The sequence below is a fragment of the Myxocyprinus asiaticus genome, chromosome 37 (genome assembly GCF_019703515.2).
Source record: "Myxocyprinus asiaticus isolate MX2 ecotype Aquarium Trade chromosome 37, UBuf_Myxa_2, whole genome shotgun sequence".
NCBI classification, from domain to species: Eukaryota; Metazoa; Chordata; class Actinopteri; order Cypriniformes; family Catostomidae; genus Myxocyprinus; species Myxocyprinus asiaticus.
Window position 1 is genome coordinate 14,007,372 of NC_059380.1, and position 25,129 is coordinate 14,032,500.

General features: G+C 37.8%; 1 protein-coding gene across 1 annotated transcript in view; it reads left to right on the forward strand.

Moving 5' to 3' along the window:
- LOC127428066 (succinate--CoA ligase [GDP-forming] subunit beta, mitochondrial-like) overlaps nt 1-25,129 on the forward strand; it is a 169,433-nt gene that overhangs the window by 18,860 nt on the left and 125,444 nt on the right. Inside the window, exon 2 of the mRNA XM_051676122.1 lies at nt 15,817-15,958. Coding sequence (XP_051532082.1) covers nt 15,817-15,958 — 142 coding nt within the window. The remainder of the gene's footprint in view (nt 1-15,816; nt 15,959-25,129) is intronic.

Sequence of the window (25,129 nt, forward strand, 5' to 3'; positions counted from 1 at the left end):
TGGAAACTGGAGCTCACATGTGAATTTACATTCAAAAACACTTTTCGCTTTGGCCACTGGGGGCAGAGCTTCAAATTTCGATAAGCACAGACCGAGTTTAGCTCAAGTCAACGTACTGTTTCCGAATTCGCTGTGAAATCAGTTTGTCCTGTATGTAGGGTACACTAGTACACCAACTGACACATCTTACCCCACTCTCCCCAATGAACCACAAAACATCTGTGACCTCTGATAGACCTCAAGAAAAGCTCTGATTTAAGCTTATCCTCTCCCTAATGATTTGAATTAGTCAATACAGATTTGTAAATATCCCTTCATGAATATGCAAATGTAAAACCAACTGTCCCCAGTGAGGAAAGCAGCTGTGTTGTGTAATTTCATTTTCTTTTGTCTTCCACCAAGAACTCTTAGTAATCAATCCTTTATCGACGTATCAAGTTTTCCACTCTCTCCGTCCTGCTGATGGGGCAGCCTTATTTCTAAGTCCTGCTAATGTCAAGAACAGACTAATACAAAGCTGAAGGGCTAAACATTGTCTCTGTTGACTCGCCTGCACTGTCTGGTTGGTTCTACTGCACAATGTGTATCCTGCTGAAAAAAATAAAAAGGCTGATTGTCTGGTCTCAGCCGGACACGCTGTTGATGACTTGGAGCTTGGCTAGCCTGGCAGACCAACTTAAACCATCTAAGAGAAAAATAACACTAACAACTATAATATACTACTAATATATATACACACAAACACACACACACACACACACACACACACACACAGGGTTGGGGAGTAACGAAATACATGTAACGGGATTACATATTTAAAATACAAAATATAAGTAACTGTATTCCACTACATTTACTATTTAAATCATTGATATTTAGAATACAGTTACTTTCAAAAAGTATTTTGATTACTGAAGAGATTACTTTGCATTTTATTGTCATTTGTTTCATTTAATATTTAGTTCTTTCAGATGGAAAAATGTATACATATAAATAATGTGGTCCAAAGTGCATTTGAACAGCGGTGAAACACTTTCTTATGAAGTGTTACATTCATATGAGCAGACAGAGAAGTAAGTCTGGAGAAGAAGAAATAGAAATAAACCTTGTGTAAATTGTCAGCTTTACGCTAAGCTAAAATGCTTAGCATAATTGCATTAAAATCAATGATCATATTATTTTTTTTTATCAAGAAAATTCACCTTGGATCATAATTTATTTTTTTCTAGTCAGACCTTTGATATTAGGGCAAAAATAGTATTCTTGATAATAATTTTTGTATTGCTTTCCTGTAAAGATATCTAAAAATCCTTAAAACAAGATCAATTTGATTTATCTTGTTTTAGAAACAACACTGCATAAGATTTAGAATATGTTACAAATTACATTTTACAGCATGTATTCTGTAATCTGTAGTGGAATACATTTCAAAATTAACCCTCCCAACCCTATATATATATATATATATATATATATATATATACACACACACACACACACACACACACACACACACTAACAATGTAATATCATTGCCTACTTTTTATAATGCAAGTAAGTCCTGATAGATAAAAGATCTGTCCTACATTGTTTCCAGTTGAATATTCTCTTTCAAATGGAAATGCATCACAGTGGAGTAGTTGCAAATGCTGTTTTAACAAATGGCCTTGTATAAACTTCTATAATGTATGAAGTTCAAAATTATTTGACTGAGTGTTCACTTGTTCTCCACTCCACTCAACATCATTGTGTACTGTCAAGGCTCTTCTCCCTGTACACAAATGACTGCACCACCAAGGACCCGTCTGTCAAGCTCCTGAAGTTTGCAGATGACACTACTGTCACCGGCCTCATCCAAGATGACGATGAGTCTGTATACAGAAGGGAGGTTGAACGGCTGGCTCACTGGTGCAGTCAAAACCTGGAGCTGAACACGCTCAAAACAGTGGAGGTGATTGTGGACTTTAGGAGGAACACCCCAACATTGACCCCACTCACCATTCTAAACAGCACTGTGGCAGCAGTGGAGTCATTCAGGTTCCTGGGCACTAGCATCTCACAGAACCTGAAGTGGGACACCCACATTGACTCCATTGTGAAAAAGGCCCAGCAGAGGTTGTACTTCCAGCTGAAGAAGTTTAACCTACCACAGGCACTGCTGATACAGTTCTACTCAGCAGTCATTCTACTCAGCTGTCCTCTGCACTTCAATAACTGTCTGGTTTGGTTCAGCTACGAAATCTGACATCAGAAGACTACAAAGGACAGTTCAGACTGCTGAGAGGATTATTGGTTGCCCCCTGCCCTCCCTTCAAGAACTGTCCACTTCCAGTGTGAGGAAAAAGGCTGGAAAATTCACTCTGGACCCCACTCACCCTGCCCACTTCCTTTTTGAACTGTTGCATTCTGGACGGTGCTGCAGAGCACTGAGCACCAGAACCGTCAGGTACACGAACAGTTTTTACCCTCAGGCTATCCATCTCATGAACAGTTAAAACTGCCCCATCAAGCAATAATTATGTGCAATACACAGCTTAGTCTATTTATATTCATCCGACATATCCTACCTCTTCTGCCGTATATTCCCTTGAATCTGTATATAACATATATATATATATATATATATATATATATATATATATATATATATATATATATATATATATATATATATATATATATATTAGTCTTATTGCGTATTTCTATATATACTCTATATTTTCAAATTCCTTGTATGTGTAAGCATACTTGGCAATAAAGCTCATTCTGATTCTAAACAAAATTCATTTCAACATGCTTTTTTACTATGTCAAAGTTAATGAGAAGCAGTCCTAGTATCAAAATCGGGTTATAAGAGCAATGAGACTGAGCTATGAGACTATTACTTTCAAGAGCAGTGGAGCCTCCACAGTACTTTGGAGTGTATACACTAAGATTCTTAACCGCTCCCTTTGAAGTGTGCAAGTATTACCTTCATATATCCAGTTGGATTATGAAAGAGCTCCTCAGCACTGTAGATCAGTGGCCCATTCTTCTTAATAGAGCCAGGACTTTCAATCAGGAGTCTGTTGACACAAATATGCCCTTAAACATGTAAAGGAACAACACAATGTAATGTAATTTTTGTTTCCCCTAGAAGATAATGCCATAATGTCGTAATTTAATATAATCCACATTTTTGCAATTTTGATAGCAAGAAAGACTATCTAAATACTAAAGTATTTACACACTTAACTTTGTGTCTGACTTTCTTAAGTTGGTGTGGAGGCCTTGTGGAGCATCTGCTGTATTTGATGCAACTGCTGCCACAGCTTTCCTTCGTCCTTTCACCTTTGTGTGAGGACAACCGATAAGTCAAGATCTGCTGTGGGCCACGATGTCCTTAAGAGACATCTGGCCTCCCAGAGGATCCAGAGTAGCAATTTATTTCAATGGTAATTAAGGATACAAACTTAAAAAGAAGGGCAAATGTTTTTGTTTAGGTCAGTTGTGAATAAGGACATTGACCACGTTTCCATGCACTTAAGAAAACGGTTTATTCCAGGGTTTTAGCAGAAAGCGGCATTCTGAAACGTCATGTACACAAGAACACAGATTTCCTTACACTCTTTTAGGGATTAAGAGAAAGCAGTTTAACACACCTAATGCAGCTTAATGTAGAAAATGTGGCTTAATATTTCCATGTAAATGCAGAAGCAGTGTTCTGATGGGTGTTTGAAGAGTGCGTGTGCATGGAACAGACCGGGATAACAAATGTCATTGGATGAAGCCCAACAACATGTCAAGACAGCGGAAAGAATTCAAAATTTCTTGGAGTACAGTGGGAAAATCACATACTCTATAAACTATACCCATTTATACACACCCATGTAAAATCCTGACTGTCCCTAATATTTATGTTTATGCGCTTGTACATTGGGGTAATCCCATAATTTTTCGTAATGGGAAAACCCCACTATTGCGGTGCAGTTCTGCTGCAAGTCGTGATAGAAAGTGAAGGAAACAAACACAGCAACAACTCTGGAATATCTGGAAATACAGCGAAGCAACGGAGAACAAAATAGCAAAGTCTTCCTCGGATCCAAAGCGTTGTGGGAAAATTACGTTGCTGTGGAGAAAGCCGCTTACTGGCCTAGCCGCATGTATACAGGAGTAAAGTGTAAACTGCTTATACAGTGCATTAAACTTTAACCTCGCAATAACCTGCTTTCTTGCAATACGCTGCTTTATGGTGTCCATAGTCACTGTAGGATTGTTGGATTAGTCTACAACTCCGTTTCGGATGTGGAGTTGAAGGTGAGGAATTAATCTGGAAAGCTTTAGGCTTTTAACCAGGAGGTTGTTCGTTCGATCTCTACAAAATGCAAGGCATGAGGTCTCACCATTTTGGCCTTGAGCAAGGCACTGAACTCTAGGTTAGTCTTGGGGGATTGCCCTTGTTAAGAGGCATTCATTTTGACTGTGATTGGTTGATTGCATTCACATTTGTCAGAAGATTTTATCTTAAATGACTTGCAGTGTATTCAGGGTATGGAGGTAATCAGTACATGTGTTCCCTGGGAATTAAACCTTGGTGTTACTCGGGCCATCTCTATCAATTGAGCCACAGGACCAGTAGCTTAAAGGTTCTAGTAGGTGTTCTTATTTGACCACATTGCATTATTGAACTGTATCAAGAGGTGCATTTTCATTAATAGGTGGCACATCCTGTTGCTGCTCATTTGAATAAAGTTAAACTCTGCTCACTTTTGTCACATCACCAACGGTATGCTGCCTCATATCCCCAACTCTCATTGAAAATTAATGACTTCCAGTTGCTTAAGTGGACTGTAAGTCTCTTTGCGTAAAAGCATCTGCAAATTGACTAGTTACTACTACTTGCTTATTAGGACTGAATATATGTTGGCCTATAGTACTCCCCACTGACTATTGGTCATTGACAGTCTTGAGATTCTCTGAATCCTTTAGTCAAAGTTTAGGCTTAGCTGTCATTTTGTGCTTCCTGGCTTTGATAGTGAAACTGTAATCTATCTAGTTTGTTGACCTAGCTGTTGACCTGAAAAATTTCTCCTAATTTAATTTCAAACTTCTGTAGATGCTTTCTGAAGAAGATTTCTTTCCTAGGTAGCAGTGAAAGAGTAGTCTTGTCTGTGCCAGTAATGGAGACTGGAATATGTTACAAATGGCACTTTTCCACTGCACGTTACGGTTCGACTCGACTCTGTTTGCTTTACTTTTCTGAGCTTGCTTTTCCACTGCAGTTTAGTGCCACCTCAACGTGGATGGGATTATAGGCTGATCATCATAGTTGCGCTGCCTCTACTGCCGTGACATCATCTTAAATGTGACACAAACATTACTGACCATAAACAGTAACACGACAGCTAGCTGTTAGTAGGGCTGAGACGATTAATCGACGTTATCGACAACGTCGGCAATAAAAAAATTGTCGACAATTTTTTGTTGTCGAATAGTCATTTGATCTTAACGTAACATAAGATCATATGAAACTCTAATGATTGCACACAAGAGCAGCACTGCAGCTCGCGCCTGACTGAGGAGAGGAATAAAACACATCTCACAGTCCAGACGCACTCTAAACTTTCCAAAGAGCTTCAGGTGATGTAGATCGCAAAAATACAAAATAAGTAAATACAGAAGCACTCTTGTTGTGGAATAAGCAGAGCCGGAGCTGACGCTCAGCTTAAGCAAAACTTGCGTGTCGAGCGTCTTTAAAGGAAACACCCCGGCGTTACATCTTTAATGCAGTTCTATTTAATGCGTTATGGCTTTATTGAAGTTAAAACAATAAGGAAACTGGCATTTCTCTTTGCGGTCAGTGCCTCTTCTGTGAGTTGCGTGAAGTGTCCCGATCTAAGGGGGAGAGATTGAAACTGCGCCTGGCTTAGGTACACTCTGTTGCGGGGATGCTCATCCCTCGAGTGTGCGCGCTTAATGCAGCTAGATTGTAATGCGATGGCAACTTACTGAATCATAATATATGTCACTGTGCATTTCTTATCGTGAAGAAAATTGGCAAAACGCAGCTTTATTAATAAGAGAGAGTTCGTTTTTTTGTGAGTTAAAGATGGGTTGAAGTGAACAAAAAGGTGAGAGAGGGTAGTCTTCGACCCATTATACACTGCAAAAATATTTATTTTTTATTTGTTTTTGTTTTGGCTTTTTTTCCAATATAAATATCTAAAACTCCTTTAAAACAACGTACATTTACTTTAGCAGCTATACTGCAGAAGAATTTATTTTTTTTTTAATCTGAGAATGTTGAATATAATATTAAAAATACAAAAATTTTAAAATATCTAAAAATCCTTTAAAAAAAAGATGCATTCACCTGAGAAGCAGTATACAAGATATTTAGACTTTCTTTTAGAGAATAGATCTTGAATATAAGTGTATTTTGTCTTTACTGCACTCGCAGAAGTATAACCAAGTGAAAAAATACACTTATATACAAAATACACTTATATTTAAGATACATTCTCTTAAAGCAAGTCTAAATATCTTATATGTTACTTCTCAAGTAAATGTATCTTGTTTTAAGGATTTTTAGACGATTTTAAATGGAAAAAAAGACAAATACACTTGATAACAATAGGATTTTTTTGTAGTGAAATTTTTACTGAATTAAACATAATAAAAAGTATTTTTTCCCTTTAATTCAGTAAATGTCATTTAGAGGTATTTTTAAAAGATGATTTTGTCCTCTTTATTGTTAGCAAGCACATTTAATGCAACCTTTTAAGTCGGGGCACAAGCTGAATAGTTGGTTTAGAGCTAATGATTAATCGTTGCAATAATCTGCAATCTGAATGCAACAGCAAATGGGATTTCAGATCTTCGGTGGAGTAGATGATTATCAGATTATTAACTTGACAAAAAAAAAAAGAAGCAATTAGCCTGTTATTAATTATCCAAGATGTTAAATTAATTAACATGTTTCTAGAGCTATTAAAGTTGGTATCTACAAAACCATAGTTGAATGAATTGTTGAATGATGAGATGTTAAAATTATTAGGACTGACATGAGCTATTGAACAGATTTTAAAAAGAATGACTTTGAAGAGGAAATAGAGAATTTCATTTTTGTACCTTGAAGTGCCATTCTTTGACATTTAAGAATCACTGCAGAATGTCATGGTTGTAGCTTCAAGCTTGCCGAAAGGGAAACTCTCACTAAAAGTCATGCCGACTTGAAGATATTTTATTCTGTGAATTTGAAAATATTGACGTGACTATTCATGGCGAAAGTTAAAAAGTGGGCTTTTATGTTGATGTCAGTGCGCTTTTATTGCTTGCCTCTGTCAGACTTTAAGAGGGTACTTTTTATTAAGATTTTAGCTGTTGTTTGATAGATTCAAACAGAGTGACATATGAGCTTATGCTGAGACAGTATATTTCACACATGAAATATATATAAGGTTGTGAAATAACAATGAACAATACTTCTACATAATTTATTAATCTTTTATAAAACCAAAGGTATAGTTCACCATAACAAAATTAATACCACTCAAGAACCTGTATGACTTACTGCATTCAGTGGAACACAAATTTTTTATTTTTTTTAAATCTTCAAGTCTTTGCCATATAATGAAAATAAATAATGACTTTTTGCTTTAAAACACACACACACACACACACACACACACCAGAAAACCACACTAAAAATAGTCGATAAGGCTTATGCACTATATTCCAAATATTCTGATGCCATGCAATCACTATTTGTGATGAAGTAAATTTTTATTCGTTATGCACTCTCAAATCAAACCTGCAAAGTAGTCAATATATTTGATATGGGCACTGGTTTGACGTCATAATGTTTTGTCACGACACATGCAAGAACAAATGAGGTTTGATGTTATCGATGTCCAGTCTGGGTCATAGTTGCCATATTTGTTTTGGGCAAATAGCAATTCAAATTTTGGTCTGTTCAAAATACAAAGTGATTGTATCACTTCAGAAGACTTGCAATATAGTTCACCAGTCTTACTGACTAATTTAACTGTGGTTATTTGGTATTTTTGTCCTTTCTGAAGTGACATCATAGTCACTACTCACTATAAATAAAGAATGTGCAAATTAAAAATGTATTTTTTTACTTTAAGTTTAACCTACCATGTAATGCTTTAATATGTGTGTTTATCTTAATATACCTAAATGCCTGTCTGTTTATGTGATTTTAAGCCTTTGTTTTATTTTTCCCTCTTTGAGCCTGTGTGTGCGAGTGTTTCTGGGTGCGGGAAGATGTGTGATGTGTATGCGAAGGGGTGTTTGTGTGTGTGTATTGGTATTTAACTGGCAGTGTCTCCAGAGTGCTGATGAAGATAATTACTGTTGAGGCAAAGTCTCAAGGGGGATCAGACACCTGCCGCAACCACCCCCCCCCCCCCCCCCACACACACACACACCTTCTTTTACCACTTCCTCATGGTGCACAGCGGTAGCGCCTCTGCCTGCCGTCTCTCAGTTCAGCTCCATCTCAACCTCGCTTTGCCCTTGAGTGAACTAATAACCTGTAAACCTACATACAGTTGTGCTGAAAAGTTTGCATACACTGGCAGAAATTGTGAAATTTTGGCATTGATTTTGAAAATATGAAACTGTCTTTCATTTAAGGATAGTGATCATATGAAGCCATTTATTATCACATAGTTGTTTGGCTCCTTTTTAAATCATAATGATAACAGAAATCACCCAAATGGCCCTGATCAAAAGTTTACATACTCTTGAATGTTTGTCCATATTACAGACACACAAGGTGACACACACAGGTTTAAATGGCAATTAAAGGTTAATTTCCCACACCTGTGGCTTTTTAAATTGCAATTAGTGTCTGTGTATAAATAGTCAATGAGTTTGTTAGCTCTCACGTGGATGCACTGAGCAGGCTAGATACTGAGCCATGGGGAGCAGAATAGAACTGTCAAAAGACCTGCATAACAAGGTAATGGAACTTTATAAAGATGGAAAAGGATATAAAAAAATATCCAAAGCCTTGAAAATGCCAGTCAGTACTGTTCAATCACTTATTAAGAAGTGGAAAATTCAGGGATCTCTTGATACCAAGCCAAGGTCAGGTAGACCAAGAAAGATTTCAGCCACAACTGCCAGAAGAATTGTCCGGGATACAAAGAAAATCCCACAGGTAACCTCAGGAGAAATACAGGCTGCTCTGGAAAAAGACGGTGTGGTTGTTTCAAGGAGCACAATACGACGATACTTGAACAAAAATGAGCTGAATGGTCGAGTTGCCAGAAAGAAGCCTTTACTGTGCCAATGCCACAAAAAAGCCCAGTTACATTATGCCCAACAACACCTTGACACGCCTCACAGCTTCTGGCACACTGTAATTTGGAGTGACAAGACCAAAATGGAGTTTTATGGTCACAACTATAAGCACTATGTTTGGAGAGGGGTCAACAAGGCCTATTGTGAAAAGAATACCATCCCCACTGTGAAGCATGGTGGTGGCTCACTGATGTTTTGGGGGTGTGTGAGCTCTAAAGGCACAGGGAATCTTGTGAAAATTGATGGCAAGATGAATGCAGCATGTTATCAGAAAATACTGGCAGACAATTTGCATTCTTCTGCACGAAAGCTGCACATGGGACGCTCTTGGACTTTCCAGCACGATAATGACCCTAAGCACAAGGCCAAGTTGACCCTCCAGTGGTTACAGCAGAAAAAGGTGAAGGTTCTGGAGTGGCCATCACAGTCTCTTGACCTTAATATCATCAAGCCACTCTGGGGAGATCTCAAACGTGCGGTTCATGCAAGACGCCTAAAGACTTTGCATGACCTGGAGGCATTTTGCCAAGATGAATGGGCAGCTATACCACCTGCAAGAATTTGGGGCCTCATAAACAACTATTACAAAAGACTGCACGCTGTAATTGATGCTAAAGGGGGCAATACACAGTATTAAGAACTAAGGGTATGCAGACTTTTGAACAGGGGTCATTTAATTTATTTCTTTGTTGCCATGTTTTGTTTTATGATTGTGATATTCTGTTATAACCTACAGTTGAATATGAATCCCATAAGAAATAAAATGTTTTGCCTGCTCACTCATGTTTTCTTTAAAAATGGTACATATATTAACAATTCTCCAAGGGTATGCAAACTTTTGAGCACAAATGTAGGTTCCGATAAAATTAGCTAGGAGGCAAAAAGGAAAATAATTACTGCTAACATTTGCAAAGAGGTTGCCATGGTGCTCTTTAAGCACTTCCAGTCCAGTTAATCAGTTGGGATGGGAAACAGTATCACTGATGGCACCTGTTAGACTGAAACGCAAAAAATAAAACTGTTAGAAAAACAGATATCATCACCTCAGATCCACGCTTTGAATTAGATATTTTTTACTTATAATGCTTTAATTACAGTCAAGTTTTAGTCTTTCACACACCTAGCATCTGATTTGACAGTGTTTTTTCTTCGTGTCTGATTGGACACAGGGCTGAATATGAGGATGGTATGGTGTCACCAAGGTGTTTTCGAGAATGTTGAACCTGTATTCCTAATTATCAGTTTAGTCTCTTTCCTCTATAGAGCTCTAGTCCTAAATCCCCCAAAAAGAATGAGCATTTTCAAGGAATTTCGAATGGGCTCAGAATGAAACCGTTTTCGATATACTGTATGGGTAAAATAAGCTCTGTAGTTAACTTTCACGGTGGTTCTGTATAAGTTTGAACACAGTCATACTTCAATAACCCTTATTGTATTGTCTATCAGTTCCTCTGCTTCCTGGAGGATGGCAGCTGCTCCTTTGTCACCTGGTGGACGGCAGCAGGCTCTTCAGCCTTCTGGCGAACCTCTCCAGTACCACCGAACCATACCTCCTCGGTGTCGCGACCCTCCATCAGCAGTGAGGGCTCTCCGAAAGCACATCCCTCCTCCTTCCCGGGTTTCGGCACCAGTGTAACAGATAAGGTGTCTTGATCAAGGGGAAGGAGGAGGCGGGAACCGGATTAACACTCACAAAGACTTTAATTCAACATAAATCACTGATGCGCACACACACACAGCTTCGTGCGTCTCTCTCTCTCGAACTGGCGTCTCTGGCTCCTCTTTATCCCTCTCCCGGCTAATTGGGGTGATTCAGTGCAGGGCATCCATCCATACGACCCGGCCATGCCCTCCTCCTCGTCACCCCCCCTCCCCCCGGAAAGTCTAAATATAAAGCTTCAGTAATGTGGCTGACTGAGGGTAAATGTTGCTCTGGAGTCCGTGAGTGTGTGAACGCCAGATTTCAGCACACTAGCATGCTAAGTAAGGCATCAGAAAGTTTTCAATAGAACTAAGGTATGAGATGTGGCTGAATTTATGCATCTGTTATGAAGCCTTATTTCCAAGTTTTCTGCTACTGAACCCTTTATAACCAAGTAACTACGTTAACAAAAGGCTAGCTTGTACAACAGGGAGCTATTTTCAGTTTACTACAGCTGTTGCCACACCCTTAAAGTTAAAATTTTTAGAGAATGTTCCTCAGTGGCCATTAGGAATGACCCCTATAGGACTCTTAGCAGATGCCAACCAGGAAAATAATACCTTACTGTGGAGAAAGTAATGTTTTATAGTGGACAGTGGTCTTGTATACTTAGCCATGAGGTGCCACGGTAATGGGTAAATTTTTTTTTTTAAAGTTGGCCCTCACAGAATGTAAAGGAAAGCTTTACCCACAAAGGATATTTCTCTCATCATCACCCTTATGCCGGCTTAAACTCGTATGATTTTCTTTCTTCTGTGGAACACAAATTAAGATATTTTCAAGGAGATATGATGCGTTTATATCTATACAATGCAAGTCAAGGGGGTCCAAAACTGTCAAGCTCCAAAGAGGATTTAAAAGCAACTCCAAATAAACAAAATAAACGCTGTGTGTGAACATCACATGCAACTATCACGAGACTTTGGGCAACCAGGGGGTTACCTTCTTGACATGACCGTGGGTCATCAATGGGCTTGTGCCATTTTTAAAATGCCAATAGCCTTTTATTTACATCACAGCCATGAACATGATTTGTGACTTTCTATTTAGATGTATTCTAGCATTTTGTTGTAAGTCATCAAAATTTTAGCTTAATTTTCATAAAAGAGAAAGACAGTACATTTTAAATGTGTATATCTACATTTATATGTGTAAGTTTATTTTGTCAACTTGAATACACAAAATGACCTCAAAGCAAATAGACCTGGACTAAAATGCACTAATGTTCTGATGGAACAAAAATAAAATCTGATTGAAATTTTAATTGCCACCTAATGAATCTCGGCAACTGTCAACAAGTCAAATGATACTGGCAAGTTAAAATGATTCCAGATTACCTAATAACCTAAAGTCTATGACAAATGCGATATTCCATGGTTGCTGAGAGAGAGAGAACATTCCTTATACAATGCATGCAATGTCAGGAAATGGTTCATTGTCACCGCAATATTAAAGTTTTGACTAAACTTACTAAACAAATCCTTTCATGCTCTCTTTTTTCTGTTATGAAAAATGTGATATGAGCACCAAATGCAGTGATATGATTAATCATACTTTATTTAGTTAAGTGTAACCTAGCTCAGTCAAAGCACAATGTGATGTAAAGTATGTTAGTGAAAGGATGAAATGCAGGCTTTGAGAAGTACACTGCAGCAAATTAGAGTACTGCATCATCCATATCAAAAAACAATTAATTAAGTTAGTGAGTGGACTGGATATGTTTGAACTTTTTGTGTTCTTCATTCGTATCTCTTTCCTCACACATCTGACCGTATACTTCAGTAGTGAGCTCTTGGGTTTGCTGTTCCTTAGTGTACACTTCATAATGTACTTCTGTTGTGTACATTTCTTAGGCCCTGTCCCAAATTATCACTTCAACCCATGTGGCTCTTCCCATGCAACACTTGGTCACTTAAAGTGTTTTTACCTATTGGATTGCTATCTGATTGGAGGTTCACATTCCTTTAACAAACAAACAAATGCATTTACACTTTTCTGAGTTGTGTCTTGTATGCGTCTCAAACCACCTTCTGAGGTTGGAGTGATCAGATTACTATCTCGAATGCATCATGGAGGGCATTTACACTTGATCTTTTCCTAAGAACGCATGAAGTGACCATGTGGAAATACAGGCCCCTTAGTTTATGTAACGCGAAGGAAATCCATGAAACCGCATCATGTGCGCTATTTGGGCAAGGGCCTTAGTAGGTATGTCTGAGTTAATATTATGTATTATGTATAATATTAATATTAAATATGCAGTTCTGAGTGTTAACAACAATAATACTTACTTCTGAATATACATTTCTTTAGTGTGCATTTCTTAGTGTTGACCATGTCTCCATTTTGGACACTTTAATTGTACATCAAGCAATTTAGGACAGGGCCTTAGAGAACACTTCCATAGTGTGCTCTTCTGAGTGTCCATTTCTGTAGTGTGCACTTATAATTAGTGATGCACTGATGTTTCGGCTGCTAATATTCATCAGCCAATTATTGACCAAATTAAATCCATCAGCATATTGGTTATAAGTATGAAAACACCGATATGGAAAACCGTTTTTTTTTTATTTTGTATAATTACGTTTATTTATAATTAACTATCAACACACTTTGATAAAACTCTATGAATTCAAATGCACAATCCAGAAATAATGATAGCCAAAAAATGTAGAAGGGTTGGCACTCCTAAGAACATGTAATATTTCATTTTTATTCTTTCTCATTCTCATATTAATGTGGACAAACCAGTGATACAGACGTGACAGTTGTGAAAGCGGCACTTACCTATACATAATGAGGCAAACCGTCCAAAACGCTTTGACTAACGTTGACTTCTGAGACATTGGTAAGGTATCCATTAAGGCTGCATGATTGATTAAGTTAAAAATCGCAGTATGGTCATGCATGATTATTAAACCTTAAAAGGCTGTGTTTAAAATGTAGTATGCATTTCAGTGTTACAGTCAGTGTATCAGTCAGCACTGTGTGAGGAAGCGGCGCCCTCCACCGGTCTGGACAGCAATATCCATTATCCATTATACCATGATAGAATTTAAAAGGCTATTTTGTTCATTTGATTATAACAACTTTTTATTTTTCCATGATTTTTGACATTTCCGTGGAATTGCCCAACATATGCATAATATGAATTTGTAATGTTGCATATACAGTACCTACATGTAAAATGTGAGTTATGTTGTTTTGAACTACAAAAATGAAATTGGAAAAATGTTTTAGAAGTACAAAATAACCTATTTTTCACGTTGTAAATATTTATTGTAAACTAAATATCATGCTATGATATTTAGTAATTTTTTTGTATCTTTTTTTATCTTCTATTTATCTTTCATTGTGGCTGGCTCTGTCATGTGTTTAAGAGATCCAATCAAGTTCAATGTGAATTATTTATTGATAAAAAAATAAAAACGTTTTTATACCTTTTTAAAGCATAATTCCTGAGCAAAACAGTGATCTGATGACAATATAAGGTAAGTGGCAAAATATCGGTATCGGCATACAGGTTTTTGTTAAAATCGTTATCGGGATCGGCCAAAAAATTTAATATCAGTGCATCCCTACTTCTGAGTCTACACCTCTATAATGTGCACTTTTGAGAACACAACAGTAGTGTCCACTTCTGAGTGAACACTTCTGTAGTCTGCTCTTTAACAGGCTGCTAACTTTGGTGGCCTCCCTCGTTATTCTCCATAGAGACACTTAAACACTCAATTAGTGGATGCTATGGAGAGTTGTTCACTCACGTGACTTAATCAGGTGCTTGACTGCGTTTAGCACTGTGAGGCTCTTCAAAAGCCAGTGCTGCTCTGATTACCAGTTTTAGTCTCATTCAGTAGTGCTGGATAATGGGAAATTGTCTATTTAATGAGTGTCTTATGGGTTATTAACTACCAGATTAAATGATCAAAGGATTTGATCATGAATGTGTGTGAATATTAACCTGACCGTGAATGGAACCAAAGACGCGAATGGTTTTGAAGCTGCTGTGCTGTCTGTTGTGAAACAGCTTGAAGACCTGCCTAAAATCAATACAATAAATGAAACTTCTTCCTCACTGCAGACAATTTACAATCATAGAACATTGGTGTCATTGATTGTTTTGTAATTAATGCATAATTTATTTATGTTTTTCCAAACTTTTCCTTGCTAATTTTTAGCAAATATGCCCATTTTGATGAAAACAAAATACATGCAAATAAAAGCCATCATTTTGTCATACTCCTCTCTCTCTCTCTCTCTTTCTCTCTCTCTCTTTATGTTTTAGTTGACCTAATGTATTATGAGAAAGACTTGAAGTTGTTTCCCAAAGCTATGCATCAACAATCCTATTTTCCCTTTTTATAGTGATGAACTATTCCATAAGTAAAAAAAAAATAAAAAAAAAAAATCAAGGATTGAATGCTCACGTCACTTCATTTTTTGTTTGTCAGTAAAAGGCTATCTAAAAAGTCAGCCATTACCATGATTTTGTATAGTAAACAATTAAAGTTGATTTTTGTAAAGTATCATTCAATTCTCTTTTTTTTAAGCACTCTGTGGTTTTACAACCAAAATTAGACTGTAAAATAGTCACCCCTGTATCCTTTCTGAATGCACAATTGTATTCCAATATATTTATTATATTCAGTATATATTTTTGACAATGTAATTTATTGATACTTAAACATATATACCTGATAGAATGTTTAAAATATTATAAAAAAGTTACTATAAAAATCACCTTATCAAACAGGAAAAGGCATAATATGTTTTAGATTAAGACCCGTCTATGTGTGTTTTAGTTATCACGGGTGAGTCCTAGAAGATGGCTGAACCTGCAGGAGTACCAGAGCAAAAAGCTTATGCAGGACAGTGGCGTGACCGTGCAGCGGTTCTTCGTGGCTGACACTGCATCTGAAGCTCTGGAGGCTGCCAAGAGACTCAGTAAGTGCCACTTTCATAATTCCAAGCAGCTCGTTATTAACTGCTTAACACATGGTGGATAATTTGCTGACAACACAGTGACATTTTTTGAGGTCCCTTTAATAGCTTTTTGAGCAAGAGGCAATAATGTGATTACATGAATAACACTTCATTGATAACAACATGCTAATGAGGTTATGTTTATTTGTTAACTGGTTTGGTGCTTGTATGCAGAGATCTTTTCTCAAATGCAAAGAGCAGGGCCATGAGGGCCAGAATTAGTCAGTGAGACAGAAGAAGGATGCCAACTCAAATTGCATTGCATGTTTTTGATTTTATCATGGTTGTAATGGCTTCAATCCATATGTTAATAAAGTATTTTATCATGGAGATATTGCTCTTGTGTAGAGTGAAACTTGCTTGGAAGCCATAGTAATGCATAATGTGTTACTTAATCATGTCCACAAGGTGGCACCAAAAGCGAGTTGTGTTTTTAGTTGGATATGATGTATTATAATCAACAATAATTTTATTACCCCAATTCCCTAATTCTAAACCTAACCATCAGTGGAGTGAAAGTTTAATTGTTGAGTGAAAATGCAACCTTGGAATCTCATTCACCTTTGTTTACGTGAACGTGATTACTTCTTGGTGTCCATGGGACCAGAACCTGTGTCTCGAAAGTTTCTCGCGCAACACACTATCAGTAGCACCACTGGGAAAGGTGAACACATTTGAGTTAATGCATTAATTAATGGGGATGCTGCTTTTCAGTAAAATGAACACTCTGAAACAGCATGTCGATATCCCTTGTAGGGCTGAAATGATTAGTCGATGTTATCGACAAAAATTGTCAACAAAAATTGTTATTGTTGAATAGTCGTTTAATCTCATTTAACGTACCATGAGGTCACATTAAACTCTAATGTTGTCTTTTCAATGGATTGGTTGAGGTGATTCACATCACAAATTGGTCAGAATTATTCAGAAGAAATTAGCCTGAATTTGAAGTCCTTATCCACTAATAGGGTTGCTCTGATACCAAAATTTAGGCTTCAGTACGATACCAGCACTGGTACCACAGTATCGATACTAATGCGATACTTAGGCAATACATAAAAAATAAAAAAATAAAAAAAAAAGAAAAAACACAGATATTTGATTAAATTAATTTGTATAAATAATTTTAATAAACTTGCTTTTGTGATATTGCTTACAGATAAAAATATTAATAATATACAGTAACCATTTAATATATTATTGTTATTATGAGTATTATTGCGACTACTTTGAATATGACACTTTTATAGTAAAAATTTTCTGTCTTCAATTTCATGCATCCGGTTGAATAGAGCTCTTATTTCTGCTGGACTTTTATTTTGAAAGACTTTTGAAGTGATTACTGTTTGTGAAGGTTCGTTATATCAAGCTTCCCGTGGCTCGCGAGATGAAATCTCCGAGCTGCAATGGTGAAAACGGTCATTTGAGAGTTCACAGCTGATTATACACCAAACACACTGCTCTGCGGCTCTGCAGATAGATACTATTGGACACACTGTTGACAATAAGCATTAGTGGTGTGTGTTGCGTTTGTGTGCATGCCTGCATGTTTGTGTGTGTGAAGTAGATGACAGAGCAGGACAGAGCCTCTCATTCGTTATGTGGCACGCATGTGACAATTTTATTTAATTAAATGACATCCTTCTGCTATTTAATGATCACACTTGGCCATATCGAGACTTTTTTATTATTATTATTTTCAAATGGTCTTTGATTTCATCTAAAAACTCTCACATTATATTACATTTTGCTAATGGCAGCATACTTTAATATGGTACCGAAATGAACAACAAGATGATTTCGTACCATTAAAAATTTTTTGGTATCGCGATATTTCATTAGTACCAGTATACTGCGCATCCCTATCCACTAATCACAAACAACTGATCAAGGTGATGAAAAAATCATGGAAATTAATTCACAGGTGTGTGCTTAGCTCTACCCATCAGTGCTGGTGCAGTCTGAGCTTAATCTGAGAGGTGCTGGCCCTTCAAACCTTCATTAAGTGTCATGTTTGAGAGATGTTGGATGCTTTCCAGAGACTCTGTTGCATTTCACAGCTGTAATCTCCTGCTTATATCACTGTACACAGTGGGCTTTAGCTTGCCTTGTTGCTCTCTTCTGGTCCTGCTGTATGTGTGTGGTGAAATTTCCATTCAAATGCTCTTTCATGTTTTGTGGTTCATATGAATTAGATTCTACAATCTTAGTGATTTCTCAGGTCAGCCGTGAGGGTGAGACAATGACAGTGCCTTTTTTCTAACTCTATTTGGATACGTACTCCAAGATGGCATTTCCAGTCCAGCACATTCAGTGTTTCAGCCTGGTCCCAGTAGGGTAGGGTAGGGTATGGCCCGAGCCAGGCGACATGTACGAGGCAATCAAGCGAGACGTGAAGGATTCCTGTGACTGCGATAGTGCAGTGAGCTGTTCTCCCCAGTGCAGAGTTGCCGCCCCACAGTTGGGCCCACTTACCCATGCGGCATTTCAGCTGACAGCTCAATCTCAGCACTGCTGTCTACTGTGCAAAGATACTTTAAAAGAAGAATTTTTTTTTTTTTTTTTTAATTTTTTATATAAAGTGTTTTGTTGCAAAGTGAGATGCGCTATATGACCAGAACGTTGGGTTTTGTGGTTTCATGCACACCAATTGTTAATGCATGCATACAATCAAGTATAGAGTCATGCAATGTCCTGAGACATCTTTAGTAGAATGGAACATACTTTTTATGCACCAGTTGGGTGATAATTTAGTTGACACTTGAACCTACAATACAACCTCTGCAAGAGCTAGGCTCTAATGTGTCAAGCGCATGGACAATTCACTGATCTTTACACAAGGGATTACAAGGCTGTGTATGGGCAATTATCTTTTAGAAACAATACATATGGCAATTTAATACATTGTGATTGAAACTGCTTCACTGCATTTGACAAATAGGGCACCTTGTAGAGGCTTTGACCAGGATCTAAAGCAGGGGTATTCAATTTTGGGGGTTGTAAAGCAGCAACCCTTTTGCTTTTATTTTTTTATGGTTATATATATATATATATATATATATATATATATATATTCAGTTGTGCTCAAAAGTTTGCATACCCTTGGAGAATTGGTAATATATGTACCATTTTTAAAGAAAACATGAGTGAGCAGGCAAAACACATTTCTTTTATTTATTATGGGATTCATATTCAACTATAGGTTATAACAGAATATCACAATCATAAAACAAAACATGGCAACAAAGAAAAAAATTAAATGACCCCTGTTCAAAAGTCTGCATACCCTTAGTTCTTAATACTGTGTATTGCCCCCTTTAGCATCAATTATATCGTGCAGTCTTTTGTAATAGTTGTTTATGAGGCCCCAAATTCTTGCAGGTGGTATAGCTGCCCATTCATCTTGGCAAAATGCCTCCAGGTCATGCAAAGTCTTTAGGCATCTTACATGAACCGCATGTTTGAGATCTCCCCAGAGTGGCTCGATGATATTAAGGTCAGGAGACTGTGATGGCTACTCCAGAACCTTCACCTTTTTCTGCTGTAACCACTGGAGGGTCAACTTGGCCTTGTGCTTAGGGTCATTGTCGTGCTGGAAAGTCCAAGAACGTCCCATGCGCAGCTTTCGTGCAGAAGAATGCAAATCGTCTGCCAGTATTTTCTGATAACATGCTGCATTCATCTTGCCATCAATTTTCACAAGATTCCCTGTGCCTTTAGAGCTCACACACCCCCAAAACATCAGTGAGCCACCACCATGCTTCACAGTGGGGATGGTATTCTTTTCACAATAGGCCTTGTTGACCCCTCTCCAAACATAGCGCTTATGGTTGTGACCATAAAGCTCTATTTTGGTCTTGTCACTCCAAATTACAGTGTGCCAGAAGCTGTGAGGCGTGTCAAGGTGTTGTCGGCCATATTGTAACCAGATTTTTGTGGCATTGGTGCAGTAAAGGCTTCTTTCTGGCAACTCGACCATGCAGCTCATTTTTGTTCAAGTATCGTCGTATTGTGCTCCTTGAAACAACCACACCGTCTTTTTCCAGAGCAGCCTGTATTTCTCCTGAAGTTACCTGTGGGTTTTTCTTTGTATTCTGAACAATTCTTCTGGCAGTTGTGGCTGAAATCTTTCTTGGTCTACCTGACCTTGGCGTGGTGTCAAGAGATCCCCGAATTTTCCACTCCTTAATAAGTGATTGAACAGTACTGACTGGCATTTTCAAGGCTTTGGATATCTTTTTATATCCTTTTCCATCTTTATAAAGTTCCATTACCTTGTTACGCAGGTCTTTTGACAGTTCTTTTCTGCTCCCCATAGCTCAGTATCTAGCCTGCTCAGTGCATCCACGTGAGAGCTAACAAACTCATTGACTATTTATACACAGACACTAATTGCAATTTAAAAAGCCACAGGTGTGGGAAATTAACATTTAATTGCCATTTAAACCTGTGTGTGTCACCTTGTGTGTCTGTAACAAGGCCAAACATTCAAGGGTATATAAACTTTTGATCAGGGCCTTTTGGTTGATTTCTGTTATCATTATGATTTAAATAGGAGCCAAAAAACTATGCGATAAAAATGGCTTCATATGATCACTACCCTTAAATAAAAGAAATACATTTGCATGATCAGTCATATTTTCAAAATCAATGCCAAAATTTCACAATTTCTGCCAGTGTATGCAAACTCTTGAGAGATATATATATATATATATGTATTACACACACACAGGTGGCCAAACGTTTGGAATAATGTACAGATTTTGCTATTTTGGAAGGAAATTGGTACTTTAATTCACCAAAGTGGCATTCAACTGATCACAAAGTATAGTCAGGACATTACTGATGTAAAAAACAGCACCATCACTATTAGAAAAAAGTCATTTTTGACCAAATATAGACAGGTCCCATTTCCAGTAGCCATCACTCTAACACCAACACAATTTGGTACTAGAAAATCACTTGCCACTGTGGTTTTTTTTTTTTTTTTTTTTCTCTCAAAAAAGCATCACACCCGTTTGTGATTTCACTTGAAGTATATTGTTGCCTTTAACTAGGCGATTAGATAAGTTTGTGCTAAATGTGCTATTTTAGTGCATCATAGAAACATGTTCTTTATAATGACAGCATCATATGGGCTACAGATAAATGGTTCAAGGGCTGCATACCATATGTGGCACTGCTTGTTGAGTACCACTAATCTAAAGTATCGATGCAATATTGTAAAAAAAAGAAAGCAATTACAAAATATAGATGATTGTATCTGCAAAGTCCTAAGGAAGAAGGAAGAATTTATTATACAAAGTCTATTTTTATTCTATAGGAAGGGCAATGAAATGCTGTTATGCTTCATCCAGTGACTGTCCTTGAAAGTTTGAGTTTCCTCTGATGCTCTCACTTTATTTGTTGACTGACTGCAGGCTGTGGCATTAGTGATCCCACACCTGTCCCTAAAGTGGGTCCTGTGTTTGGCACGGAGGCAGGGGGGCTGCCCATTTTAAACAACCCCCCGTGTCGTTAAGTAATCTGACTGTCAAAGAGGCAAGTCTGATGCTACCTTCATCAGTCACCAACCGCCACTCGATTATGCAGCACTGCTTGTTGCCAAAACACACACACATGCACAGTAACACATACACACAGAAAAGGAACAATGAGAGAGAAGACGAAAGATAAAGTGAGTTTGAAAGAGGGCGAGAAAGATAGAGGGAGGGAAAGATGGAGTGAGAGTGGGGGCACACGGCAGAGACAAAATATACTGCCGCTGACTTTTGATTTGACGATAAGGTGGGAACTTTTTGCCACCAAACTGAGATGGTGCAATAAATCAATTGGCTGAATGGATGCGTAGCTCACCCATAGAAAGAGTCTCTCAAGGAATCTCCACTGTGCTCTTGTCCTGTTTAAAGGGATAGCACACCAAAAGCTCATTTGATGACTGAAAATTTCCTTTTGGGTGAACTATCCCTTTATGAGTAAGAGATTTGCCCAAGATTAAAGTGTTAAGCGGAGTGTTTTTAAAAACGGTATGATTTCAACACCTATAATTAAGTGTATTTACCTCCAAAAGGGCCCTTTCATGGGTTAAAAAAGTGGCATGAAGCATTTTTATTTTGAGTTCCACTATTACTCTTATTCTTAGGACACTGTCTTCAGCCCGGAAAGCAAAATAAATGTAAATCATTACTTTTTCTGCCTTTCCATCCTAGTACTCACAAACAGCCATGCTCCGATGTTCCTCAGCCAATGAAAGACCCAAATTATTTTGGCTTGCTTTGTTCCTCCTGCAGCTCCTGTTGACAAATGCATCTGCTGGGTAAATGTTGATGGATTTGTCCCCTAGAATGGTTTTCTCACTGTCTGCATTATTCAGGCCAACCAGGACTGTGGAATGAGAAGCATAGATTGCAACATATTTAAGTATTTCTTTCTTTCGCCTTGTAGACACAAAGAATAATTTCCCACATTCAGACAAACATATTCCAAAATCTGGCCAAAGTTAAAGGAATAGTTCACCCAAAAATGTATTATTTTGTCATTTACTTACCCTCATGCCATTCCAATGTGAAAATGTTTTAGAAGAATTTCTCAGCTCTGTAGGTCCATACAATGCAAGTGAATGGGTGCCCACATTTTGAATCTCCAAAATCCACATAAGGGCAACATAAAAGTGCACCAGATGACTCTGGTGGTTAAATCCATATCTCCAGAAGCGATATGATAGGTGTGGGTGAGGAACAGATCAATACTTATTTACTAGATATACTTTTTACTATAAATTCCCCCTGTTCAGTAGATCTCTGCTTTCATTTTCACTTTCACATTCTCCTCCTGTTTTTGGTGATTCAAATTCTTCATGCATATCATTACCTACTGGGCAGGGAGCATAATTTATGATAAAAAATAACTTAAATAGTGATCTGTTTATCACCCACACCTATCATATTGTGTCTGAACACATGGATTTAACCACTGGAGTCATATGGATTACTTTTATGCTCCCTTAATGTGGATTTTAGAGCTTCGATATTTTGGCACCCATTCACTTGCATAGTGAGGACCCACAGAGCGGAGATATTCTTTTAAAAATCTTCATATGTGTTCTGCAGAAGAAAGAGAGTCATACACATCTGGGATGCCAGTAGGGCGAGTAAATCAGAGAGATAATTTTCATTTTTGGGTGAACTATAGCCCTTTAAGCCCTGCATGTGTTTTTTTCCCCTACCTTACTGTTGCTGTTCTTGCTTGAATTGGCATCTCACTAACATTTTCCTTATTTTTTTCTCTCACTTATTAATTCAGGAATAAGAGCTATTTTAAATGACAGAGAAAGTAAGACTTACAATTAACAGGAGAGGGCTGTATTAATACATTTCAGAGAGGTATGAATATTCAAAGTAAACAGCAATGGTTTATGTATGGCAGTCAAATCTCATGTGTCCTTATTAGAGAGGCAGAGAGTTTCATATGTCAACCTACAGCAGTACATAGAATTACCCTGACATTCAACAACCCTGAGAAATAAAAGGAAGAAGTATGGCATAACACACAGGTGTTTGACGTGATTGTCTTGACAAGTTTAAATGGTGTGGCTCGACAAGTTAAGACAACTTTGAGAAAAGGTTTTGATAGTGGCCTCATAGGAAAATGTGATAAAGGTGGGAAAAGTTAGTCTTGCCACATTTGAAAAGGTATTCATTTTGTTGAGGTGACAGAAATGGACTCTTTACGCTTATTTGCAGCTGATTATATTTCCTTTCCATGTTCCCATCTTCTGGATTGAGATCATTATTAACCACAACGATTACTTAAATCATTGTTGAAAATAATTAACATGATGATGGATTTTGAAAAATGAGGCTCAAGGCATTTCAAGGACACTGCACCCGTGCCCCATTTTCTATCACTACACCATTACACAGACATGAGGTTTCCATCTTTTCACATTCTGTGAAATTTTCCTCAAAGTGCTGGAGAACAAGCTGTGAATTTTATTGTTAATGGAGTTTCAAGGAGTTTCACAGAACTGGGCTTAAACCATTGATAGTGAATTGACACATGGGCATTGTGCAGAACATTTTGTTTTTTCTTTTTTCTCTTGAGATTGGAGAACTAGAACATTGAAGTCTTGAATAGCTATTGGTGTGAAAGTCTGGTTCACATAGCACATTATTCTGGAAAATAACTTGGAGAAGAAGAGGCAGTCTGACCAACCACAGTTGTGAAGTTATACAGTTGACCAACTGCTTGTAAATATGTTTTTTTTTCATGTTGCAAGTTTTGGGGGGCTTATTTCCAGAATACAGTCATGTTTTTTGGGCTTGCTTTTTCAGACCCTTCCCTTCCTCCACCTGCCAATATGAAAATATTGGGGTCATTTATTTTCACTTGTTTTTCCAGACCAGATCATGTGAAGTGGCATTTTTGGCTAAGACAATGTCATTGCTTTAGCAACATAAATCTGAGCACAGTGCTGCAATAAGGGCTGTTCAAACAGGACGTTAGACAGAGCACAACAGAATGGAACAGCACGGATATCCTGCGACATGCCTTTTTCAAAATTGAGACACATCATAAGCAAGACGCAATGGCCAAAGACCTTAACCTAAGGGAATATTCACACTGAACATATTTTAGCATCCAGCTGCACTGTTTAAAAAAATAAATAAAATAAAAATAAAAATAAAAATCACCCTGTAGCTCAAGACCGGTTGCCCATTGAAGCTAAGCAGGCTTGAGCCTGGCCAGTACCTGGATGGGAGACCTCCTGGGGAAAACTAAGGTTGCTGCTGGAAGAGGTGTTAGGGAGGCCAGTAGAGGGTGCTCACCCTGCAGTCTGTGTGGGTCCTAATGCCCCAGTATAGTGATGGCGACACTATACTGTAAAAAGGCACCGTCATTTGGATGAGACGTGGTCCTGACTCTCTGTGGTCATTAAAAATCCCAGTGCACTTCTCGTAAAAGAGTAGGGGTATAACCCCAGTGTCCTGGCCAAATTCCCCCCATTGGCCCTTCTCAATCATGGCCTCCTAATAATCCCCATCCATAAATTGGCTCTATAACTCTGCTCTCTCCTCACCACCAATAGCTAGTATGCGGTGAGCGTACTGGCGCACTATGGCTGCCGTTGCA